This window comes from Glandiceps talaboti, chromosome 17, assembly GCF_964340395.1.
Source record: "Glandiceps talaboti chromosome 17, keGlaTala1.1, whole genome shotgun sequence".
Taxonomy (NCBI): domain Eukaryota; kingdom Metazoa; phylum Hemichordata; class Enteropneusta; family Spengelidae; genus Glandiceps; species Glandiceps talaboti.
The window spans coordinates 13394248-13417208 of NC_135565.1; the positions used below are offsets into that span (position 1 = coordinate 13394248).

Below are 22961 nucleotides of genomic sequence, written 5' to 3' on the forward strand. Positions count from 1 at the left end.
AGGGCGATGGGGGCGCAATTAACGTTTCGAAATGTGTAAGGTGCTACTTCAATAGGCTAAAGTCTTTGGGCTATAAGATTTGATTTGAACCATCACTGGGCTGGCCCCAGTCAACCACGTATTACGAAGGGGGCTTGGTAGGACAGAGGTTCCTTACTGCGGTTACTATAAAGTGTATTATATAGGACAGTTGTGATGATATAGGTCCGTACCAGGGGTGATAATTAAACAACTCTCACACTCAACACGCCTTCAAAATAACACATCATGGCCGTTTGGTATGAACAGTTAATTACTGTAAAAAAATATTATCATACTAAAATTTGAAAATTTGTAAATAGGACAGTATTTTTTAGTCCAATATCAAAACAAATAAAGTTTTCACATGTAAACCTGTCAGATACACAGCAAACTAAATGTTGGCCTTTCTTACACTATAAACGTGTACAGTGTTTGCTGAATCGTTTGCGGCTTGTTTCTCCTTTTTTTCTCTCTCTCTCTCTTTTTTGTGTTTTCGCATACCAACGGCAGTGATGTGTACACTTAATCAACACTTTGTCATATTTTTAAATTAATAACACAACAATAACTCTATTGTACGTTATCTTTGATTCGGTGGATTTATTTACTTACAGTTTCATTCCTGTCGATAACATAACAATAACAGTTTTAGACCAAACCGAAGACACTACATTATACTTTGTACTCTCGGTTACGTTTTTCTAACACAGACTTCAGCACCCTCACCACCACCCCCACCCCCCCCATTCCCCAGTTCTAGTTCAACCTAATCGAGAGTCTAATCTCCCCTTTCGGTTTAACCTAATCGAGAGTCTAATCTCCCCTTTCGGTTTAACTTATTGATAGACTAATCTCACCTTTCGGTTTAACCTAATCGAGAGTCTAACTCTCCTTTCGGTTTAACCTATTCGAGATAGAGTAAATATCCCCCCTTTCGGTTCAACTTAGTTCAGATATACCAATTCCTCCACCCCTTTCCTGTTTAAGTTACTCGAGATATACTAATCCCCCTCCTCCCCCCCCCCCACCCCTTTTCCATCCAACTTAATCGACATATACAAAGTCAATGTCTTTCGGTTTAGTCTAATCCAGATAGACAAAATCGTACCTTTTCGGAAATATTGACAAAATAAAGACAATCACATTTTGAGAGCTGTCCATTCACTAGTTTCATTTCAATTCAGATGTTATACAAGAAATTAGAATCACATACTTTTCCAATGTTATAATTTTGTCAATAAACGAAATAATAGGCACGTTAGTTTAACCTAATCGCGAGAGAATTAATCTTCCCCTTTCGATTAAACTCGTTTAAATTTGATAACGTAATATTGATTCCTTCTATTGTTTACGAGGAACGATACAGTGACATCCACAGAGGGCAAAATATTCTCCATCTTCGTTTATGTGGAGATTTGAATCCAAACTTTGGTTGTCATAAAAAATACCATATTTGCTGGACAGTATACACGAAATAACTATGTAAGCCCCAGGGCAGACAAGATGTTATTGTCGCAAGAATTAATTTATGAGAATTGGTGTTTTACTCTCGAAACATTAAGTGGCATATTTTATTTTCAAACCAATGTTTAACTCGGTTACGTAATCATCAAACACAGAGGACAATCAGAATACATACAGTAGATTGCATAATGGTATGGGGTTTAGTTGGACACCAATGATTTGAAAGAATCTCAGTATTTTACGAAAGTATAGACAACACCAAAGTCAAGTTGGCATACTTTGCACAGACAATTTATGTTCATGATCACATAACTCAAAATCTGTCTGTCTGTCGTATGTTTGTATGTATGTATGTATGTATGTATGTATGTATGTATGTATGTATGTATGCATGCATGCATGTATGCCTGATGCATATACATCTGTTTGATTACTTGCTTGTCTGTTTGTTTGTTTCGTTTTTGTGTTTTGTTTGTTTGTTTGTTTGCTTGTTTGTCTGTCTGTCTGTTTGTTTGTTTGTTTGTTCTGTGGTAACTAATGCTGTCGACTATTTCCTTCCTATAATACTGTCTTTCTGTCAAAGGTTCTGTTAGTATCCATCAACTAAACGTCATACTATTTAGCATCTGACTCTACTATAACGAGAATCCACTGGTATTACATTCATAGTAACGTCATAGAAACACACCAGTTATCATGACGTCATGTCGAGAATGTGCCTGGCCTATGATATTATTTTGACAACCAAAGATGAGTTCATATATATGTTGCATTATTTCCACAAATCACACATGCAACACCTGGATATGTGTAAATGATGCCGGTGACAAAGATTAACAGCAACTGGTCAATTTTCAACCAAATTTCTCAGAAATAAAAAAATCTCTTTTATATATCGCCATATATATCATAGGTAACTGTGTAAGATATTACTGTACATATGTGATTTAGAGAGATATTCAGTTATTGTTAAATAACTGGACACCTTCACCAAGTCGAGTTAAGTTGAGTTGAGTTGAGTTAAGTTGAGTTGGGTTAGGGGGTTGAGCTGAGCTGAGTTGAGTTAAGTCGAGTTGAGTCGAGTTGAGTTGAGTTGAGTTAAGTTGAGTTGAGTTGAGTTGAGTTGAGTTGGGTTGAGTTGAGTTGAGTTGAGTTGAGTTGAGTTGAGTTGAGTTGAGTTGAGTTGAGTTGAGTTGAGTTGAGTTGAGTTGAGTTGAGTTGAGTTGAGTCGAGTTGAGTCGAGTTGAGTTGAGTTAAGTTGAGTTGAGTTGAGTTGAGTTGAGTTGGGTTGAGTTGAGTTGAGTTAAGTCGAGTTAAGTCGAGTCGAGTTAAGTTAAGTTGAGTCGAGTTGAGTTGAGTTAAGTTGAGTTGAGTTGAGTTGGGTTGAGTTAAGTTGAGTTGAGTTGAGTTGAGTTGAGTTGAGTTGAGTTGAGTTGAGTTAAGTTGAGTTGAGTTGAGTTGGGTTGGGGTTGAGTTGAATTGAGTTGAGTTGAGTTGAGTTGAGTTGAGTTAAGTCGAGTTAAGTCGAGTCGAGTTAAGTTAAGTTGAGTCGAGTTGAGTTGAGTTAAGTTGAGTTGAGTTGAGTTGGGTTAAGTTGAGTTGAGTTGAGTTGAGTTGAGTTGAGTTGAGTTGAGTTGAGTTGAGTTAAGTTGAGTTGAGTTGAGTTGGGTTGGGGTTGAGTTGAATTGAGTTGAGTTGAGTTGATTTGGGTTGGGGTGAGTTTGTTGGGTTTGGTGAAGCCGAGTTGCCTTTTGACTCGCTCCTATTCTGTTTGACTGTTTAAATTCAGTAGATATTTTAGAATCATGAAGTATCAACTACCGAAACATAATGCCTGAAATTCGTGGTCTTTATGTCATTCTTTCAAAATAACTTTTGAAATATTTTTTACACTGATTAAAACGTGGGTCAGATTGAGAAATTCAAAGTTGGAACACTTCATATAAATCAAACTGATAAATGATAAATATATTATGGCGATATACAAGTTGATTCACACACTAATAAAACAACATGCATTAAAAAAAACCATCGCGATTGATTCTAGATTAATAGGCAAGCGTTGTCGGCATCATTTTCTGATAACAAACCCGGCATCTGAAATTTAAAAACGAAATATATTTTTAAAAATTAACAAAATAATAGCATACGTTTTTAAAAGAGAGTTGCATAACTTAAGATTGCAAACACTTACAAAAACAAAAGCCTTCAAAAAACATGATATTTTAATTCAAAACTAATTACGAATAGTCATAACTAACCAAATGAATTACAGAGACTTGCAGCCTTTATTTATCACTCATTAAAAATCAGGTCAGAAGCAAATAATTTCATGGAACTGTAACATATATTTGATTAATATGATATGATAAAACATTAACCAAATAGATTCTCTAAGTGTATGAAATTACATAAATCGCCAAACAGTGGAAATAATGGCTCAGCATTTGATGAATAATTGTTAATTTTAATCATCATAATGTGTTCCATGGAATATCCATCACTGTATTATCACAATCTCTTTTAAACCAAGAGTGATGAACGAGATGATTAGACATACATACACTACAGTACAATCAAAGAAATATTAATTTTGTAAATGATAAATCGTGTTCATAAATCAGAGAAAATGATGAATACAACAACTGTTACGTTTAATAAATCCACCACAATGAAATTCAAGGCAGTAAGAAATCTTATTTTAAATGCTTCAAAATAGTGAACATTTAAACAATTTATAAAGATATGGACACATTTGTACATAAAGATATTAAAATATTTATTCATTATCAAATAAACTCCCGTTACTTAGTAGAGTGGCTTACATAATATACACTTCCCAACGCTGTCGAACTTAGTTAGCCATACACTTATTACACAACATACCAACTACCATTACACACCAAACAGAAACTTTCATATCAACAAAGTATACCACACAGTATAAATATTTGATGTGTGGAGCTACCTCCCCACCCCCACCCATCCCTGCCACCCACCCCATCTTCTCATTCTTTTTAAACGTTAATTAATACTTACCAAAATATGCATTCAGTATCTAGGTTGTAAGTAAGGCAAGTACCACTATGACCATATTCCAGGCTAGAAACTTATTCAGTGCTGGAATAGCGCCACTGTCCCCATTACCTAGAAATAAATAAATATTAATACGATATTTACTTTTTATGGTAACCGACATGAATAGCAAATTATTTGATTTGGAGCTTTCCCATATGTTTTCACCGAATGATAGTACTTTCATCAAAGTATTTGTAGACACAAATATCAAGAGGTAGAAAATTACCATGTAATTGTACTACTCAGAACCTTGAAAACATGTTAAAATTGATGAATACTTTTGTTGCTCCCCCTAACTGTAAAATTTGACAATGATAATTTTCTGTCAAACATCTCCATTGGAAATAGAGATTTCTCATTGACAATACTTATGTCAAACAAACGAGTTTAAAGATTATAACTTAATTAATGCAAGGGAATCTCTTGCATATTATGTTTAAAACTAAACCTTCTAAAAGACTTCTACAATTTCGACAGCATAAAAAATCCCCCATTATTAAATGTATACTGTGTCTTCATTAACGGGAATATGCAGAATTTATAGAAGCCATTAAATGGGGTAGGGTAGCAAAAGATGGGATTACAACATACAAGAGTATTGCCGTTCATGTGAACTGCTATGGTGTAATATTGTTGTACAGGCCGGCATAGGTGTAATTATATTTTATTGGAGAACAAAAGCAAGCGTATATTACAGCTGCATTTCCTTAACCCTGCACTAGCTGTAAACTAGCGTATTACTTTTTCAATCAGACAACCACTGAAACAACAAATTTACAGTTAAAACCGTCACAAATTTTCTAAAAGGTGAGTAAAGCACCTATAAACAAACATTTCTGTATGTTTGATGGGTCAGGAAATGTCATTTTCACCAACTCTGCATAGCACGGTCTCTCTATAAATGTGGGATTCCAAATATAGGCTTATCTGACAGACTGCTGTACAAAACGTGAGCGAGGCACTGTTCGTTATTGACAATGTCTGGAGCTTCGTTTTGCTCTCACAACTGATCTCAGCATTGTACTGCAATCGGTTTTAAACTGATGAAGCTCCTAACATCTTCAATTGCCCATAATGCAGTGTACAACAAGCTTTTCCTAAGGGAGATTTGCCATCATGTGTTATAACTTTATTTTAGAGAGGTTGCACGATGCAGGGTTGGTGAGAAAATGACTTTTATTGTGTCCCTGTAAGTTTGGTACTTACATTCACCGTCAGTGCAGGTTGCCACCTCACCACTCCATTTCTTATCCGTCATACAAGTTATCTCTGCATCTCCACATCGTTTAAAGCCAGAATCACAGGTGACCATCACCTTTGTACCACTTGTGACAGCAGTGCTGGACAGAGAGCCATTAGTTGGTGCCGTCAGTACAGGGCAATTAGTACTGCTAGAAGCTGAAAGATATAAACATAAACAAAATATCTGAATTTTGTAAAAAAAAAAAAATACAGCGAAAGTTAGAAACAACGACCAGTTGTATCACGAGAGACTTTAATGCCGCACAGAAGTACATGATTTCGAAAAGCTTTTTACTTCCTTAAGGGGGGTTTAGGTAGCTACGTTGTCTGTCCATGGATCTGTGCGATCATTCCCTCAAACGTGGTTGGCTCATTTAAAACGAAATTTGGTAATACATTTTTATGGTAATAGTGGTTATTATAACATTTTTAACGAGATATGTGCAAGGCATTGGCAAAAGTGACATAAACAATGTCGGTACAGTAGATCAAGTGGTAGATGTCCTCATGAAAAAAAATGGAATAGTCCATATATTCACTCTCACCACTGGTGGTGTCGTTTACAGTTGTCTATACACTACCTTTACTGGAGACAATTGGTTAAAGTCTGTCTGGTTCGTGTTATTCTGTCGCATATTGTGAATCTGAAAATATCAACAGCTTTATTGCTCAGTGATTTCTAATTTTAAGTATTAATATAACTGCATAATCTAACATATTATTTCAGCGTTAGTATTGACCTTCTAGTTGAGTACTTCATGGTGGATATTCCGTTTTCCTTATGTCGCCATATAATTCAGTTTCTACTTTCAACCAACCAATGTTTGACATGCACTTATGTATGACCTTCACCTTTCAACTTAAAAGCGTACTTGAAATTTTATTACATTAATCTAGCCACCTCAAGGCTCATTTACCTGATCCACAGCCTGTTGGCATGGTACCACTCCATACTCCATCAGTACAGGTTCTCGAAGCATCACCATCACTTAATGTCTCGCCAGTTGTAACGCAGGTTATAGCTACTATTGTACCACTGGTGAGTGTGTTATCAGGAGTCACTTTTACACCAGTTGGAATTGTCAGAGCAAGGCAGTTTCCGCCTGTATAAAGAGAAGGGAAGACTTAGTCTAGCTCTATGAATAACGTATAAGAAAACAAACAAATAATAAGACTGTAATCGAACATGAGGTAACTACATAGGAAATAAAAAGCAAATAGCGTTTTAAAATTTACATATGAAAGCGAGCAAGTTTCATATTAACACTAATCTTTTTCCAGGGAGATTTTTTGGTTAAAGTTTGCATACGTTTCGAAAAGAATGGTAAAAGTAAAGTAAGGGTAAAAAATCTATTTCGTTATTATTGTTCAGCTTGCTTGGCGTTTGCAACATTCGTGATACGAGTATTACATTGCATTACTATTAGCGATGATTGTTTAATCTATTAAAATAAAATAATGATGAAATTGGGAAATTGGGCTAAATGTTATGGGTACAATAGTACCGTCTGTTCATGAGATATTAACAGAATAGTGTCATTCATTTTAACGATATAGTGTACGGGAAGGTGAATGCCTAGTTACGTCATTCGCTAACTACATTCTAGTTATTCTATCTCTTAGGGCGCAAGTCTTTCCTGCATTTTGGTGGGCGCGAAGTTTTGTGGATCTTCCTGTACGTATTTTACCGTATATTAATTATAACTTTTCACGTTGTCTACTCTACAGGTTTTCGTAGAGTAGTCTGTTCATGACTATATTGCATCCCCCTTGCTACAGAATTTTCATTCGAAATATAGGCGATTTTACTTTTTGTTATATTATTATTATTATTATTATTATTATTATTATTATTATTAAACTTTATTTCGGGAAAGAAAAGAACGCAAACAGGCTCATAAACATCCCATAGATAAAAACTATACATAAAAAACAGCATTTTAAAACAAGTAAGACTTCAAAAAAGACAACCTGACAAATACACACATGAACAAATAAAAGCATTTAAAAATACAACAAATCTCTATACAGTTTACGAATCCCCGAATAGAGAATTGTATCGGAATTTAGCACTGCTGCAATTAAACTATTTTGACTGTTTCCGATACGTTCAAAAAAGTTGTACACCAATTTACGTCTAAGAGCCCCAAAAGTGGGGATTGTGTGCTGTACAAACATACGACTGGCACTGCAATCACGTGAGTAATCCATCAGAATGCGAAACGCATTGTTGTAACCAACTCTAAGGTTGTTAAGACACTTCTTATTGTACAATGACCACAGCTGTGAGCAGTACATATTCGAGCAAAAAGTTCTAAACAATGTAGCCTTAACCTCAATTGTATAGTGTGCAAACTTACGGAGTAAAGTATAGACTGGATAACCTGTAACTTTTGCATTCTAACACAGTCGGTTTAGGTATCGGTGATCTTTAGCACATATTGGTTTTGTATATCAAGTGTAACAAGTATACTAACCTGGACAGGTTTTTGTCCCGGCTTGGTCAGCGCCTGTTCCAAAGGGTATACAGAATCTGTTGTTAGCTGCATTGCTGTCTGCATTAGTTGAATCCAGAATTTCTACGCATACATGAGTATAAGCAGCACATTTGGTAATGTCGTCTAAAGTGATCGATGCTCCGAGACCTGGGATACTTGTAGCAGTGTCAGTAGTTGTCAGTGTTCCTGTGAGTCCTGTCACTTCCGTTTCAACTGATGGGGAAGCACCGTCACCGTTAGTGATATACAGTTTGACACCAGTCACTGCAATACCTCCATTAGTAGCGTCTTGGGTCAGGTCTACTGTAAAGGCGATTGTTGTTGCAGTGGCTGAGTAGGTTGTGGTAGCCGCATCGGTAATCGTCAAACCAGTCGCTCCTACATCTAAGATGGAAATAGAAAACATCGTGAAAAACTGTACATCTTACTACTGAAACGAGTTCGCTAAATCTGTCATACGACGATCATACTAGCAGTTTGTAAACTATTAGTTACGTCCAAGTTTTTTGAAAAATAAGGGCCTGTCTGGTTATGATTCAAATAAAATATATAGATTACACTTTGTGTCCTTTCATTTATCGTTCTTTAACTTAGTGACGATGAAAATGGATAATATCGAAATCCCAATAACTAGTAAGTATTTTCAGGAATACTAAATATCCAGGAGTAGAGTAAAGAGGTACAAACAAACAAATTTACAAATTATCCCAGACCTATTAGAACAATATGTATAAATCCTACATGAAATCAATTTTTTTCAACATTTAGATTATCCTTCACAGTCGGAACTCAAGTTTTAGGAACCATCTTCCAAAACGGTGAAACTATAGTTTTTCAGATTGTGGTTCTTACCTGCGGCTTTAACAGACGTCAAAAGGTGCAATACAATGCAGAGACATACTATCTTCACCCTGGTGAAATTGAAATGAACCCCGTTACTACTGGCTGGTATTTACTAATTACATTTACCTGACATTCACAGTGTTACCTTGTCACTTGCAATAACTTGAAGATTCTGTTTCATTTAATAAACATGTGTAGTTAAATTCAAAGAAGTCAGCAAACTAATTATGATCATGGTTTGATACCACTTATTCTGGAAAAACTGTTTACCAATATAACACATAAATCATTGCTTTGACAATATTTCAGCATACCTTAATTGCTAAAGTGATGACGTTATATTGTATCAAAAGCACGTCTACAACTTAGAAAAATGAAGTTTAGCCCAAACTAGGGCCAATATTATTCAACACGCTGTTTAATGTAGATGTCGTGGATAAAAACGACGGACAAATTTCATACAACAACTAAGATAAATTTCGGAGTCCATTAACAAACAAACAAACAAACAAACAAACAAACAAACAAAAATTTTGAAATAGAGGTCAAAATGGTATCAAAATTAAGCCATTTTAGAATCCAATATGGCTGTCAAATACTGTCTATGGGAAAATTAAAAATGGGCGACTTGCTTGAAAATAAGTCGGTGGATCTACAAAGTTCTGTTGTTATTTCCAATGAGTCAAAAGCGAGCTTCCATATCACAAAGTTTTGAGAAATTTTTCGACCTTTCCTTTTCATTGAAAAGCTGGCATCTAATTTCTACCTTGACTTGTCCGTTTCCCACATTACGAGTTCAAAACTGTTTTTATTCCTTGGTAGAGTTATACAAAACTATCTGTTTGATGCAATAGCACACATGTTTAGCGTGTTCGCGGGGCGCGTTGACGATGTAATATATCAAACATCGACTAACCAGTGGCGTGTATCCGAGAATTTCAGTAATGTGCGTAGTATCAAACGACTGAACGTCGTGACATCTTGGTTTTCGATCCTTCCCAGAGCGGAATCCTGCACATACGATACGTATCGTGTAACTTTGACATTTTAAATACCCTGGAAGACGATCTTCAAACAAATTGTTTGAATGGAATGCTTAGTGACAATCAAGCTTACATTTCCCCGATATGTGCTCGACACTCATTTCCTAAGATTGACAGATGACACTAGCCCCATTTACACGTAGGTCGTCCTACCTGAGGCAGTCCCAAGTCCTACCTGAGGTAGGATAGGTTTGTGTCTACACGTACACGTAGGAAGGTTGCGGCGTAGATGTCCGTCCTATGTACTGTCAGGACGGAGTCAGGAGGGTTTCAGCAAACCTCTCAAAGGTGTCCTAAATCAGGACGGTTTCAGGACGTGCTTTCGTCTACACGGGCTTCAAACTATTCTGAATCCTACCTCACGTAGCATTTGTGTGCCGTGTAGATGGCAGGGAACATTGATAGGTCATGTTATCGGAATCACTTATCTCAATGAAGTCTAGAATAGAGCATTTACTGGGAGGTAAATAAAAAGAGTGACGCAGTTTGTCCTGTGGTATTTGGTCTACTCGAAGACAAGGGGGTAAATTAGAGAATGTTCTTTGTCTATCTGTGGTTTACTCTACGATCATCGGCTTGGAAAACACAAACATATTCCTCATCTAAAAGAGGATAATTCGTTCACGGAACCAGATACGAGGCCGTCACAAACCTGGGCAAGAAAGCCTATAAATTTAATTTGCTGGTATGAGCTGCGTTTTGTATGATCAGTATGTTGTAAGTCCGTTAACATTCCGTTAAATTGTGACTCATAGGCACTCACTAGTCGTAAACAATGTAAACAGTTTTGTTAAAAATTGATTTTCGGTATATTTTAGACAAGGTATTCGCACTGTGTGACGCTATCAGATTCTACACTCTGCCCCATTTTAAAGCTAAAACTTTTGGAAACCCATTAATAAAGTCCAAATATGGCGATTGCTAATGTTAGGGAAATATTTGTGATATCATTTGCCGTATTGTATTAGAATTTGCAACGACAGTAACCTCTCAATTTCTGTCTTTCCCAAGACACTGAACCTGTCTAAAACTGATTGTTTTTCCTGAAAGTAACCACCGATCCCCTTCATCCCCCAAAGAAATTTGAAAGTACAGCAAAATACTTGTAATGTTCAACTGGCACCGTAAACTCGTTGAAGAGATATCGATATGAAAAATGAAAAATGAAAAATAAAAAAAAATAAGGTTACACAGACTGTGAGACCAAAACCACTTTGACGTTATGTTGGAAATGGAAAACTCAACAGTACAAAAAGCAATGCCTTAGCACCCCGTCCAACCCCTGCCAAACTCAATTGCGTTTCGCCACAAGTAAATACATGGCAAACCGTGCGCAGTGAGCTTCGTAACTTTAAAGCAATGGACTTCCCCGTACTTTTCTAATTCAATGCATGTTTCTCCTTTTCATCCTAGTTCTATAATATTGATGTACGTGCCGTTTTCATTTACGTCACCACACAAAGTATTCATGGTAGCAGACAAACCACTAGATGGCTACACATACAATTTTACATAGGTACAACGAAATGTGGACCATTGCGCCACAAAATATCATAATGTAATAAATGTTGCTCACCTGGAAGCCATGTTTACCATGTAGACAGATACACGAGGTAATGCTAAAAGTTGCGGTTGAATTTGTATGTTATATCCACTACTTCAGTATCGACACACCTTGAATAATTGCAATTTTGATCTATTTCATTGGTTCAAATGCAAGATGACGTCAACTGACGTCATAGTTTCCATGGCAATGTTATTTGTTTACAGAAAAATGCATGTTGTTAGCAACAATAATTTTGGTAACCAGGACTGAAGGAATTTGACATGCGTGCATGCCATTCTATCGCATGCATACAAAGCTTGTTTTCACCAGACATTAACTATTATAGGACAAAAGGAGAAGACGGTATTAAGATAGATGAGCGTCCTGGTCTGACAATGTAATCTTTCTAATTTTATGTCTCTTTTTGTTTCTCTAGAACTTTCTCAACCCTATATCTGTTACGATTTATCACCGGGTTTTTTTCTGTCTTGCTTTTTGTCTCTTTGTTTCTTTCTACCCGCTTGTCTTCCTTGCCATCCATCAAATTCAGAATGTTTATGCCTGAAGATATACCTGGGGCTTTTGTTCATAGACACGCTCGGGTGGAATATTGATTTACCGTTTTTAGAATCTAACAATGAGCTACAGATCAACAGTACAACTGCCTCATCATCCTTGTAAAATTGGTGTCCGAAACCCATGTACTGTCATATTTTTTAAGTATTTATAATAATAGTTCAATTAAATTCAATTTAAAAGAATAAATTTTACAAAATTAAAAAAAAAGAAGTAGTAAAAATTAAAACTCTAAAAAAAAATAATGTTCCCGATTCCAATAATGTGTTGTCTGGGCTTAATGTTTCAATTCAACACTCATGATGGTGCAATCAACCCTGTGTTAAGGATTGGTAATATCCACGTTTGACTTATACACGCTAGCTCATATCGTGTACATTTTTATACGTTATCAACTGGTTAAACCAGTGGATATACCATCCCGAGGAGTGGTATATTGTCTAAGTATATCATACAGCACACATCTTCTACTTAATGGATGTCTCTTGGACAATTTTCGTCGGATATGTGCAACCTTATTAGGCCGCGCAAAGTAATGATTTTGTTTGACGTCATATTAGATTTGCAAAACCTAGTAGGCTCTCCAGTGACTTCTAAAATATCCCTACCACAACAGTCGTATAACATGTCCCTTTTAATTGACGTTTGGCAGAATAGTAGTGCACTGAAATGTGAGATTTTCAACTCTGATTTCGGCTTGAAGCACTCACTCTGCACACTTGATGTGTGTTGGACACAAGCGTATCACATATATACAGACTATATCCAATTATCAAGTTATTCACCTCTTGCATTGTGCGATTTCTTTAAAGAATGAATACACCTATGACAAATGCCAAAGTAAAAAAAGGTAAATGGGAGATATCTTTCACTAACACACAAACACATGTATTTCCGTATATCATATCACACCTTCTATTTGCATTCAATCCTTCCTCTAGTATTCATATTATTGTCTTTGCACCTTTACCTAGCTGAAATACAAGACTATAGTTTGGCGTAAATAGCACACTGTATGGAATTGAGTAGACCACACTGGTGAAATGAATTAAGTGGTTTACAAATGCAGTTTGAAAACAAGAATCTAATATGTGTGTGATCGATCCATGTAACATGTTCCCTTTCTATGCTGTTTTGGGGCAGGCAGTTCTTGCTAAATCAGTGGAATACATTTGACAGACACTCTGACAGGGAGACAGACTGAGTCAGAGTGAGTGAGTGAGTGAGTGAGTGAGTGAGTGAGTGAGTGAGTGAGTGAGTGAGTGAGTGAGTGAGTGAGTGAGTGAGTGAGTGAGTGAGTGACTGACTGACTGACTGACTGACTGACTGACTGACTGACTGACTGACTGACTGACTGACTGACTGACTGACTGACTGACTGACTGACTGACTGACTGACTGACTGACTGACTGACTGACTGACTGACTGACTGACTGACTGACAGACAGACAGACAGACAGACAGACAGACAGACAGACAGACAGACAGACAGACAGACAGACAGACAGACAGACAGACAGACAGACAGACAGTCAGTCAGTCAGTAATTTGTATTCAACAGGTTTCAATTGTATTTCCAGTTTCACCATAACATATTTCCCCTTTCAATAGATACAAGTGAACTCATGTCTGACGTTAACACTACATTACACGATCATAGATTTGACAACCACCTGTAGAGGAAATCTACAGCTGTGTGGAAGCCAGAGTCATCCAAATCTAACAAAAGCTATACTCATATATTGATGGGAATGAAAACTCAACAAAATTTGGAAATATGTTGTTGTTTTTCAAGTCATATATTCAATGTCCAAACAGTAAAACACACAGAATCGCAGACTTCGGTCATAACTTTTTTGGGCACAGACATCATTGAATTCGTATACAGACAGCACAAAACAGTGTTTTTACTTTCAAATGGGCCAAAAGGAAGTTTCCATATCGCAAGATGTAATAGCTTTTAATAGCTTTTAAGACCTTTCATTGTCAGTGGAAATCATCTCGAGGTGCATTCTACATTAACTTGTCCTTTTGCACTGATACTAGTACGAAAATATGTTTGGCACGTCCCCGGGGCACGTTGCTGATGATGTGATAAATGAACTATAATCATGTGCAAACACGAATTACATGTATTAAAAATGTTGTTGAAATAATGTTTAAATGGTCTGATATACACAACAGGATGCTCGTTGTTCAGTGATTAATATTTCCATATTTAATAATTGTTTGTTTTTTGATAAAAACAAGAACGACTACTGGGTTATGACCGACTTCCAGGCTACTAGCTAGGTGGCATATGTCCTAGCCCTTCGGTGACTTATAGTGAAGTTTGTAACGCGGCGTCTGTGTGTCGTGTTGATTAAAACTAATAACAATAATTTAAGTATATGTATCCTTTGCACACCATTTCGAGGCCAGTTTGAATTGAACTTTTAAAATAAAGATGTTAAAAACAGTCATCGAAAAAGATGGCTCTCAAAAAAATAATGATCTTATCTATAGCTATGGCTGATAAGATGACTCTATAATGAGAGCCTCGGTCGAAACATGGCAATGGGACGTTCACTGCTCGATGGATTGTGGTTTCTGACCGACAGCGCGTCGTCCGACGGGATAGTCTCAAGTCATGACCGCAGTATTTTTAACACATGAATATTATGCAGTTGGACGGTGTCTTGAATTTCGATCCTTTCCTTACCGGAACCTTGCACATTCGATATGTATCGTCTATCTTCAAAATATCCTGGAAGATGATCTTTAAGAAACTGTAGGGCGTTCTGTTTATGTTTACTCGTAATTAAGCTTATACTGGTTTCTCCGTTATGTGATCACACTTGTGCTGAGCTTGGCAGGACATATTACCCAAGGCATTCTGCAATGTTTGTGCGGAAAAGTAATCAAATCTCACTATTTCTCGCGCGGTTTTCTGATAATTTTCTTTTCCACGTTGCAATTGTAAACCTACATCTTTTCGCGACTAGAAGATTGTTCAGTCTTATTAGATTAATTTTTTAGCAATTACCAGACAGGTACACTCTGTTCATGTACAGGTAAGGCACTACATGCACTTATTTTTGCGGGTTTTTTTTTTATTTTCCAACGAAATAAGCCAATTTGAAAATAAAAGTATTTAGCCAAACTTTCCAGGTTTACAATATTTATCAGAGAGACAACTACTGATGATAACACATACGATTTTGATGCAGATACAACTTAAGTGTTTGGACCACTACGCCCAAAATTTTGAAATGAAATAATTTGTGCTCACCTGAACGCCATGCTTACCAGGTTGACAAAGGCACGAGGTGCTGATAAACGTTGCGGCTATAATTATTGTATGCGCTATACTCCGTTCAGTAGCGATACAATTTGAATGATTAGGATTTTCGTCGTTTTCATTGGTTCAGGTGAAAGATGACGTCAATTAATGTCATGGTTTCGATGGTGATGTTATGTGTTTACAGAAACAGACGTTGTTAGCAACGATGGGTAGGTTAAACAAAAATACTGCTAAAGAAATAATTGGAAATTCTGAAATTGCAAGTTTGTACGGTATGTTGAGAGCCATGGTCTCCCCATCCCCCTCCAGAATCACGGTTCCTTTGTTAACTATCTCATTCCGTATGTCTGGTGTCTTTAATTCATACACCAGTCCAACTGGCTTTCAAATCTATATTTTTTTGTGTACCTGTCTGTCTCCTACGTCACCATTTTAGAAAATCTATGGTCAGCAGAGAGAGAGAGAGAGAGAGAGAGAGAGAGAGAGAGAGAGAGAGAGAGAGAGAGAGAGAGAGAGAGAGAGAGAGAGAGAGAGAGAGAGAGACAGAGACAGAGAGACAGAGACAGAGACAGACAGACAGACAGACAGACAGACAGACAGACATGACAGATTATATATATATATATATATATATATATATATATATATATATATATATATATATATATATATATATATATATATATATATATAAATCATATATATTCGCCTCATCAGTCGTGTGTAATGGATGCCAGAACCCGCATGTACGTATAATGCAGCAGCCGGCCTCAACAGTGATATAGGAGTTGTATTATAGAAAGCCTAAAACTGATGGTTATATATTCCACTAATGTACACAAAACATTATGGGGATACTCATCACTCCAAATTGAGATTGATACGACAAGGGGTTACACAGGTCGGGGTGGTTTGAAGTCTGGCTAGTGGGGTAGATGCGTTCATCCATGAAACGCCAGTCACGATCTCCTTAACAAATACAGTTTTCTCTCAATAGAGTTGGCGTTCAAAAGTAAAACTTTGCCAAAGTCTAACAGCTGAATGCAATAGCAAAAGAAAGCAGTGTCGTGTTGAGGACGGTATTCGACGAATTCCTCAAATGTTATTTTGAGTGATTTTCTATGTCGACTCAGTGTTGTTATCATGTTGTTGTCTTAAATTATTTCATGGTTCTCTTTGAAGATTTTGAAACTATTGTAAAGTCGACCGTCATTCTGTTGTCAAAAATTGATAAAAATCGCCTCGTAAAACTTGACCAGTTTAAAGTAAAATAAAATATAAGACCGAAATAATAAAATAAAAGACCGAAGCTTGGTTTTGTTGAATCAAAGAGTTTGTGCAGGACTAAAATTTTGCAACTGGGTTAGGTGCTAAGGGGCCATGGGGTACCCTAGAATCAACCACACGTTAGGTAGACCGTTGAAGAGATCGGCGTTTGTTGTCAACAAAACTATCAATCAATTGAGTACAGGTGTTACCGACCATGATTATCCGAGGCAGACACTGCCGATTCCGAACTAAATAATGCAATGATTGATTATAGTTATCATTTCCTCTTAATAATGCCCAACTTATAAGCCCTCTCAGACACTGCTTACAAACATTACCATATCATTTATAAAGAGATTATAATAATGGTTCACAATTAAATTAAAATTACATCAAACAGTAGTATGTGTCGTTATAACACTGATATACATCAAGGTAGATGAAACGCTGAACAATTTGATGTTATATCATCTAATTTGTAAATCTCATTAGCTATGCAAATTAGTTACGTAATATGCAAGCCACACCAATCATATTGTACATATGAGTGATAGTATTGAAAAAAAAGATGTCCACCAAGGTTGATACAAATCTAAACAACATATGATGATATATCCCCCAAGAGGTATATATGATTAATTATGCAAATTAGTAAGATATATGCAAGTCACATCCTTTTTAGCTGTAGGGTATATATCTCATGACGTCATAGCTATTTCCTCCTGTTAGATAAAATTAAGTAGCATTCGTTGTGCAATAATCATCATTAAAATACATGGTTACACCAACAAGCAGATTACCGGATATGCCTGTTACAGATCCTTTGCAGATCCTGCAGTGAGAGTGTGGAACAGGTTGTATTACATCATATGTAAATTTAGAGGTGTGTACTCACAGACCTGTGGCACAGGTATGTATACAGCTTTGCAGTTTCTGAAGGTACAAATGGCTGTAACCAAATGACTAATATAACTATGTACGCACAGATGTTTCAGCGTTGAGTGTACAGTGCTGTTGTGGGGTCTGTAAGTTATGTAAGAATTCAGGACTGTAACAGGTCTGATTAACATAATGTCTAAGTATTTGTATTCTAACAATTTTCAGTGAATATATTGTGGCTGCCTGATCAACAAGTAATACTCCAAGTACAACTAGTACACTTTTAACATGGTGACAGATTCCAAACAGAGCTTTTTCTCAATATTTAAACTTGCCACTACACTACCTACAGATAGTATTAACATTTAATAAGTAATTGACCAATTTTTAGTGAATATATCTGGGGTCATTTGAGGGGAAAAAAATTGTCCCAGTTGCAGCGAGTACAGGTTTAACCCTTGACCTAAAGCTATGAATCACAACCTTTGAATGAACATTAACTAGTACAGAGTACATATCACCAATTCAGAAAAGACCACAGGTTGGTGGAAAACAAATACTACGTCTTCGCTAACCTTGTGAGTACCTGGACTTTCATGGATGAGCTAATTTCGGAAACAGACAAAATATTTCTTATTCAAAACAACTCAGTGAACTGGAATGCAATGGCGCGCCAGTAAGGTCTATGACTCCCTGGGCCTAGTTACCTTCCAAAATATCCCTTCAGGGGTCAAAGCGAGTTCACTGAGTTCACTGATCAGCTCACCAGCTTTCTAATTAGTTGTAATAAGATACTGTATATAAAGTGGATTTTTTTGTGTATTTTTAGTTTTGTTTCGTTCTCTTTGGGAAAGGGAAAATTGGAAATTCGTACTAAACACTAAATATATGTAAGTACGGGGACGTTATATATTTCACCAATTGATTCTTCCCATTTATAGTTGTGATATTATTAAGGACTGGTCTAGTGGTGGTGCTGGTGGGTGGAAATGCTTGTGGAATGATTGGCTGTGGAGCTGGTGATAACACTGCATACAGACATGTTACACATACCACAGCTCTGAAATCATGCCATAATATCAGCATGATCTGTAATCTGAATGTTGAGCATTTATCAGTGCTGTGTGTATAGTAAAGAAACACATAAACTATCAGGCCAGTTGACATTGACAGAGAGAGAGGGGGAAGAGAGAGAGAGAGAGAGAGAGAGAGAGAGAGAGAGAGAGAGAGAGAGAGAGAGAGAGGGGGGGGAGGGGGGGCTGTCGGACGGACGGACAGACTTAAAGACATACACTACAGTCAGTCAGTTAGTTAGTCAGTCAGTCAGTCAGTCAGTCAGTCAGTCAGACAGTCAGACAGACAGGCAGGCAGGCAGGCAGGCAGGCAGACAGGCAGGCAAATCTATGTAGGTCAACTATTAGGTCATGCGGAGGTAATTACTTGGTTGTTGTGTGTATTAGAAAAACATCTTCCACCAAGCAATCATATCAAAACAAATGAATATTTCATAATCGATATACCAAAATGCACAGGTGAAATCACATTGGTTTAAAGCGTCGATCTTGACATGTATTCGTTTTGTTAACTTTCAATTCCTGTTCCTAGCCAACCACGTGTATCGTACCTGGAACTTTACTGTTTTTTTCAATATGTTCTGGAATTTTACTTTGAGTGCTTCATTCAAATCCCATTAACTATGCAAATTAGTTATGTAATATACAAGCCACACCAACCACATTGTGCATATGAGAGATAGTATTCAAGCGAAATGTCCACCAAGGTTGATACACATCTAAGTAGCAAATGATGATACAAGAGGTACATATTATTAATTATGCAAATTAGTAAGATATATGCAAGTCACATCCTTTATAGGTGTAGGGTGTATGTCTCTTGTTTTCATAACTATTTCCTCCATGTTGGATAAAATTAAGTATCATTCATTGTGCAATAATCATCATTAAACTAAATAGCTACACCAACAAGCAGATTACCGGATATGTCTATAGCAGGTCCTTTGCAGATCCTCCAGTGAGTGTGGAACAGGTTGTGTTACATCATATGTAAATTTAGAGGTGTGTACTCACAGACCTGTGGCACAGGTATGTATACAGCTTTGTAGTTTCTGAAGGTACAAATGGCTATAACCAGATGACTAATATATCGATGTACGCACAGATGTTTCAGCGTTGAGTGTACAGTGCTGCTGTTGGGTCTGTAAGTTAATGTAAGATTTCAGGACTGTAACAGGTCTGATTAACATAATGTCTAAGTATTTGTATTCCAACAATTTTCAGTGAATATATTGTGGCTACCTGATCAACAAGTAATACTCCAAGTACAACTAGTACAGTTTTAACATGGTGACAGATTCGAAAAAGAGCTTTTTCTCAATATTTAAACTTGCCACTACACTACCTACAGATAGTATTAACATTTAATAAGTAATTGACCAATTTTTAGTGAATATATCTGGGGTCATTTGAGGGAAAAGAATTGTCCCAGTTTCAGCTAGTGCAGGTTTAACCCTTGACCTAAAGCTATGAATCACAACCTTTGAATGAACATTAACTAGTACAGAGTACATATCACCAATTCAGAAAAGACCACAGGTTGGTGGAAAACAAGTACTACGTCTTCGCTAACCTTGTGAGTACCTGGACTTTCATGGATGAGCTAATTTCGGAAACAGACAAAGTATTTCTGATTCAAAACAACCCAGTGAACTGGAATGCAATGGCGCGCCAGTAAGTTCTATGACTCCCTAGGCCTAGTTACCTTCCAAAATATATCCCTTCAGGGGTCAAACCGAGTTCACTGATCAGCTCACCAGCTTTCTAATTAGTTGTAATAAGATATTATAAAATGTATTTTTAAGTATTTTCAGCTTTGTTTTGTTCTCTATGGGAAAGGGAAAATTGGAAATCCGTTCTAAAAACAAAATACGTAAATAAGGAGACACTATATATTTGACCAATTGATTCACACCATTTATAGTAGTGATATTATTAAGGTCTGGTCTAGTGGTGGTGCTGGTAGGTGGAAATGCTTGTGAAAGAGTTGGCTGTGGGGCTGGTGGTGATACTGCATACAGACATGTTACACATGCCTGTGAATACAGCTCTGAAATTGTGCCATATTTCAGCATGATCTGTAATATGAATGTAGAGCATTTGTGTGTATAGTAAAGAAACACAAACTATCAGGCCAGTTTACAATGACAGACAGACAGACAGACAGACAGACAGACAGACAGACAGACAGACAGACAGACAGACAGACAGACAAACAGACAGACAGAGACACACAGAGAGGAGACAGACAGACAGACAGACAGACAGACAGACAGACAGACAGACAGACAGACAGACAGACAGACAGACAGACAGACAGATCTATGTAGGTCAACCATTAGGTCATGCGGGGGTAATTACTTGGCTGTTGTGCGTATTAGAAAGACATCTTCCACCAAGCAATCATATCAATCGAAATGAAATATTTTATCATCAATATACCAAAATGAAGTGGTGGAATAACGTATTACTGTTGGTTTTATTTAAGTGTCGATCTTGACATGTATTCGAACAGGAAGCAGGTTAAAAATTATTAACTTTCAGTTCCTGTGCCTAGCCTACCAGGTGTATCGTACCTGGAACTTTACTGTTTTTTTCGATATGTTCTGTAATTTTTATTTTGAGTACTGCAATGCCCATATCCTGATTTAGAATGCTTTGGGATTATATTTTGTTATCATCTCAGGAACAAACATGAACAGACATGTTGTATCCTGTCTATTATATGTGATAAAACGAAGCAATGGTACTCAGGAGAAACACGGCTATCCATCAAACTACACCTTTAGAGATTTGTCTATAAAAGTCATTTTCCCATCGGACTTTCGTTACTCTATTGACAACGGAAAGCTTTTAGTATAATTAAGTTCTCGCCTGATTCGTGATTCATAAATAAAAGGTCAAAGTTTGTCATGTTGAGGTCAAAGGTTGCAACTTTGAGCCGTACCAGGATTGTGTATTGTCATGGAAATTACCACTTTCTTTCTTTTCATTATCTTGCCGACTTAAACACTTTGCCTGAAGAAATAACGATACCAAACTGGATTGTCCTTGACACGATTGACCTCACGATTCCCACACAGATTTCCGTTGTACAACCAGTGACAAGTAAGCATTTACAAGCGGAACTTATTGCAAACGAATTGGAGTAATAACACTTGGCACAGTATGTTGGAAGTACAGAGACTGGGTATTACATTTCATGGTTTGATAACAACAGTTTTATGGCCTCCTTATAATAGTTCACATTTACAAACAAATATCACTTTCCCAAGATTTTTATATACAATCAAAGAAGCCATAAAACTGTCCTTACTACCCATGAAATGTGACACACAGTCTCAGTACTTACAACATGCTGAGCGAAGTCTTATCAATCCAACTCATTTGTTTACTTTCTCTGTTTGCGACAGGTTTCCCCTGTAAATGTTTGCCTGTCGCTGGTTGTATACCCCCTCTGTGAAAAGAGTACTTCGACTGTTTACGATTTAAATATGTGAACAACAACTTATGGAAGTACGGAATGAACATTTTGCTGAAATAAAATTTATTTTCAAAGCTATCGATTCTAAATTATCATAGGAGTCTTGACAACATGCTCAGCACCATGGTGTAGCTGGAGCCAATTTATTTTCATACTGCAATATTATGGGAGTTCACCGTGTGTTTGGATCAACCGAAATGGCACTCCTTAGCTCTGTTCTCTACCATCAACCATATATGGCCTATCACCTAAATATTTTTGCATTGTCTACTTATAACATATTGCTAAATTTTCGGAATACTTATTCAGTGAAAAATCAATTCTGTAATGTTTTATGAAGAATTTTAATTCTTGTTTTCTCTTGTCCCTAGATTCGTATAAATGGTGATACTCTATCTGTCGGCCGGTCTATCTCTCTATCGGTCAGTTGGTCTATCAGTCTTTCGTTCCACCTGCAACTATCTGTGGTTAGTATGTTTCTTTTCTGATTGTCTCTCAGTCTGCTGTTTTCTGATATTCCGGTGCCTCACGCTGTCCATCTTACTGTTTATGTATCTAGATGTTTGTCAAAATATTGACGTTCCAGGTGAGCAAATTTGAATTTATATCATATAGTGTACAAGTTTGAAAATGTCTTAATAATATGAAACTGCTTGTAAAC

At 36.8% G+C, this 22961-nt stretch overlaps 1 protein-coding gene across 2 annotated transcripts; it reads right to left on the minus strand.

Annotated features, from left to right (window-relative positions):
* Positions 1-1859: 1859 nt before the first annotated feature.
* Positions 1860-15650, minus strand: LOC144448269 (uncharacterized). Of its 2 annotated transcripts, none has more exons than XM_078138449.1 (7): positions 15584-15650; positions 9156-9214; positions 8283-8687; positions 6723-6908; positions 5770-5961; positions 4525-4632; positions 1860-3582 (listed from the first exon to the last, which is right to left on the minus strand). In XM_078138449.1, exons 1-6 carry the CDS (start codon positions 15592-15594, stop codon positions 4544-4546), a joined length of 942 nt encoding a protein of 313 aa, XP_077994575.1. In that variant the 5' UTR covers positions 15595-15650; the 3' UTR covers positions 1860-3582; positions 4525-4543. The 2 variants fall into 2 exon arrangements, with proteins under 2 accessions (XP_077994575.1, XP_077994574.1); XM_078138448.1 differs by lacking the exon at positions 15584-15650 and adding an exon at positions 11766-11833.
* Positions 15651-22961: the final 7311 nt, after the last annotated feature.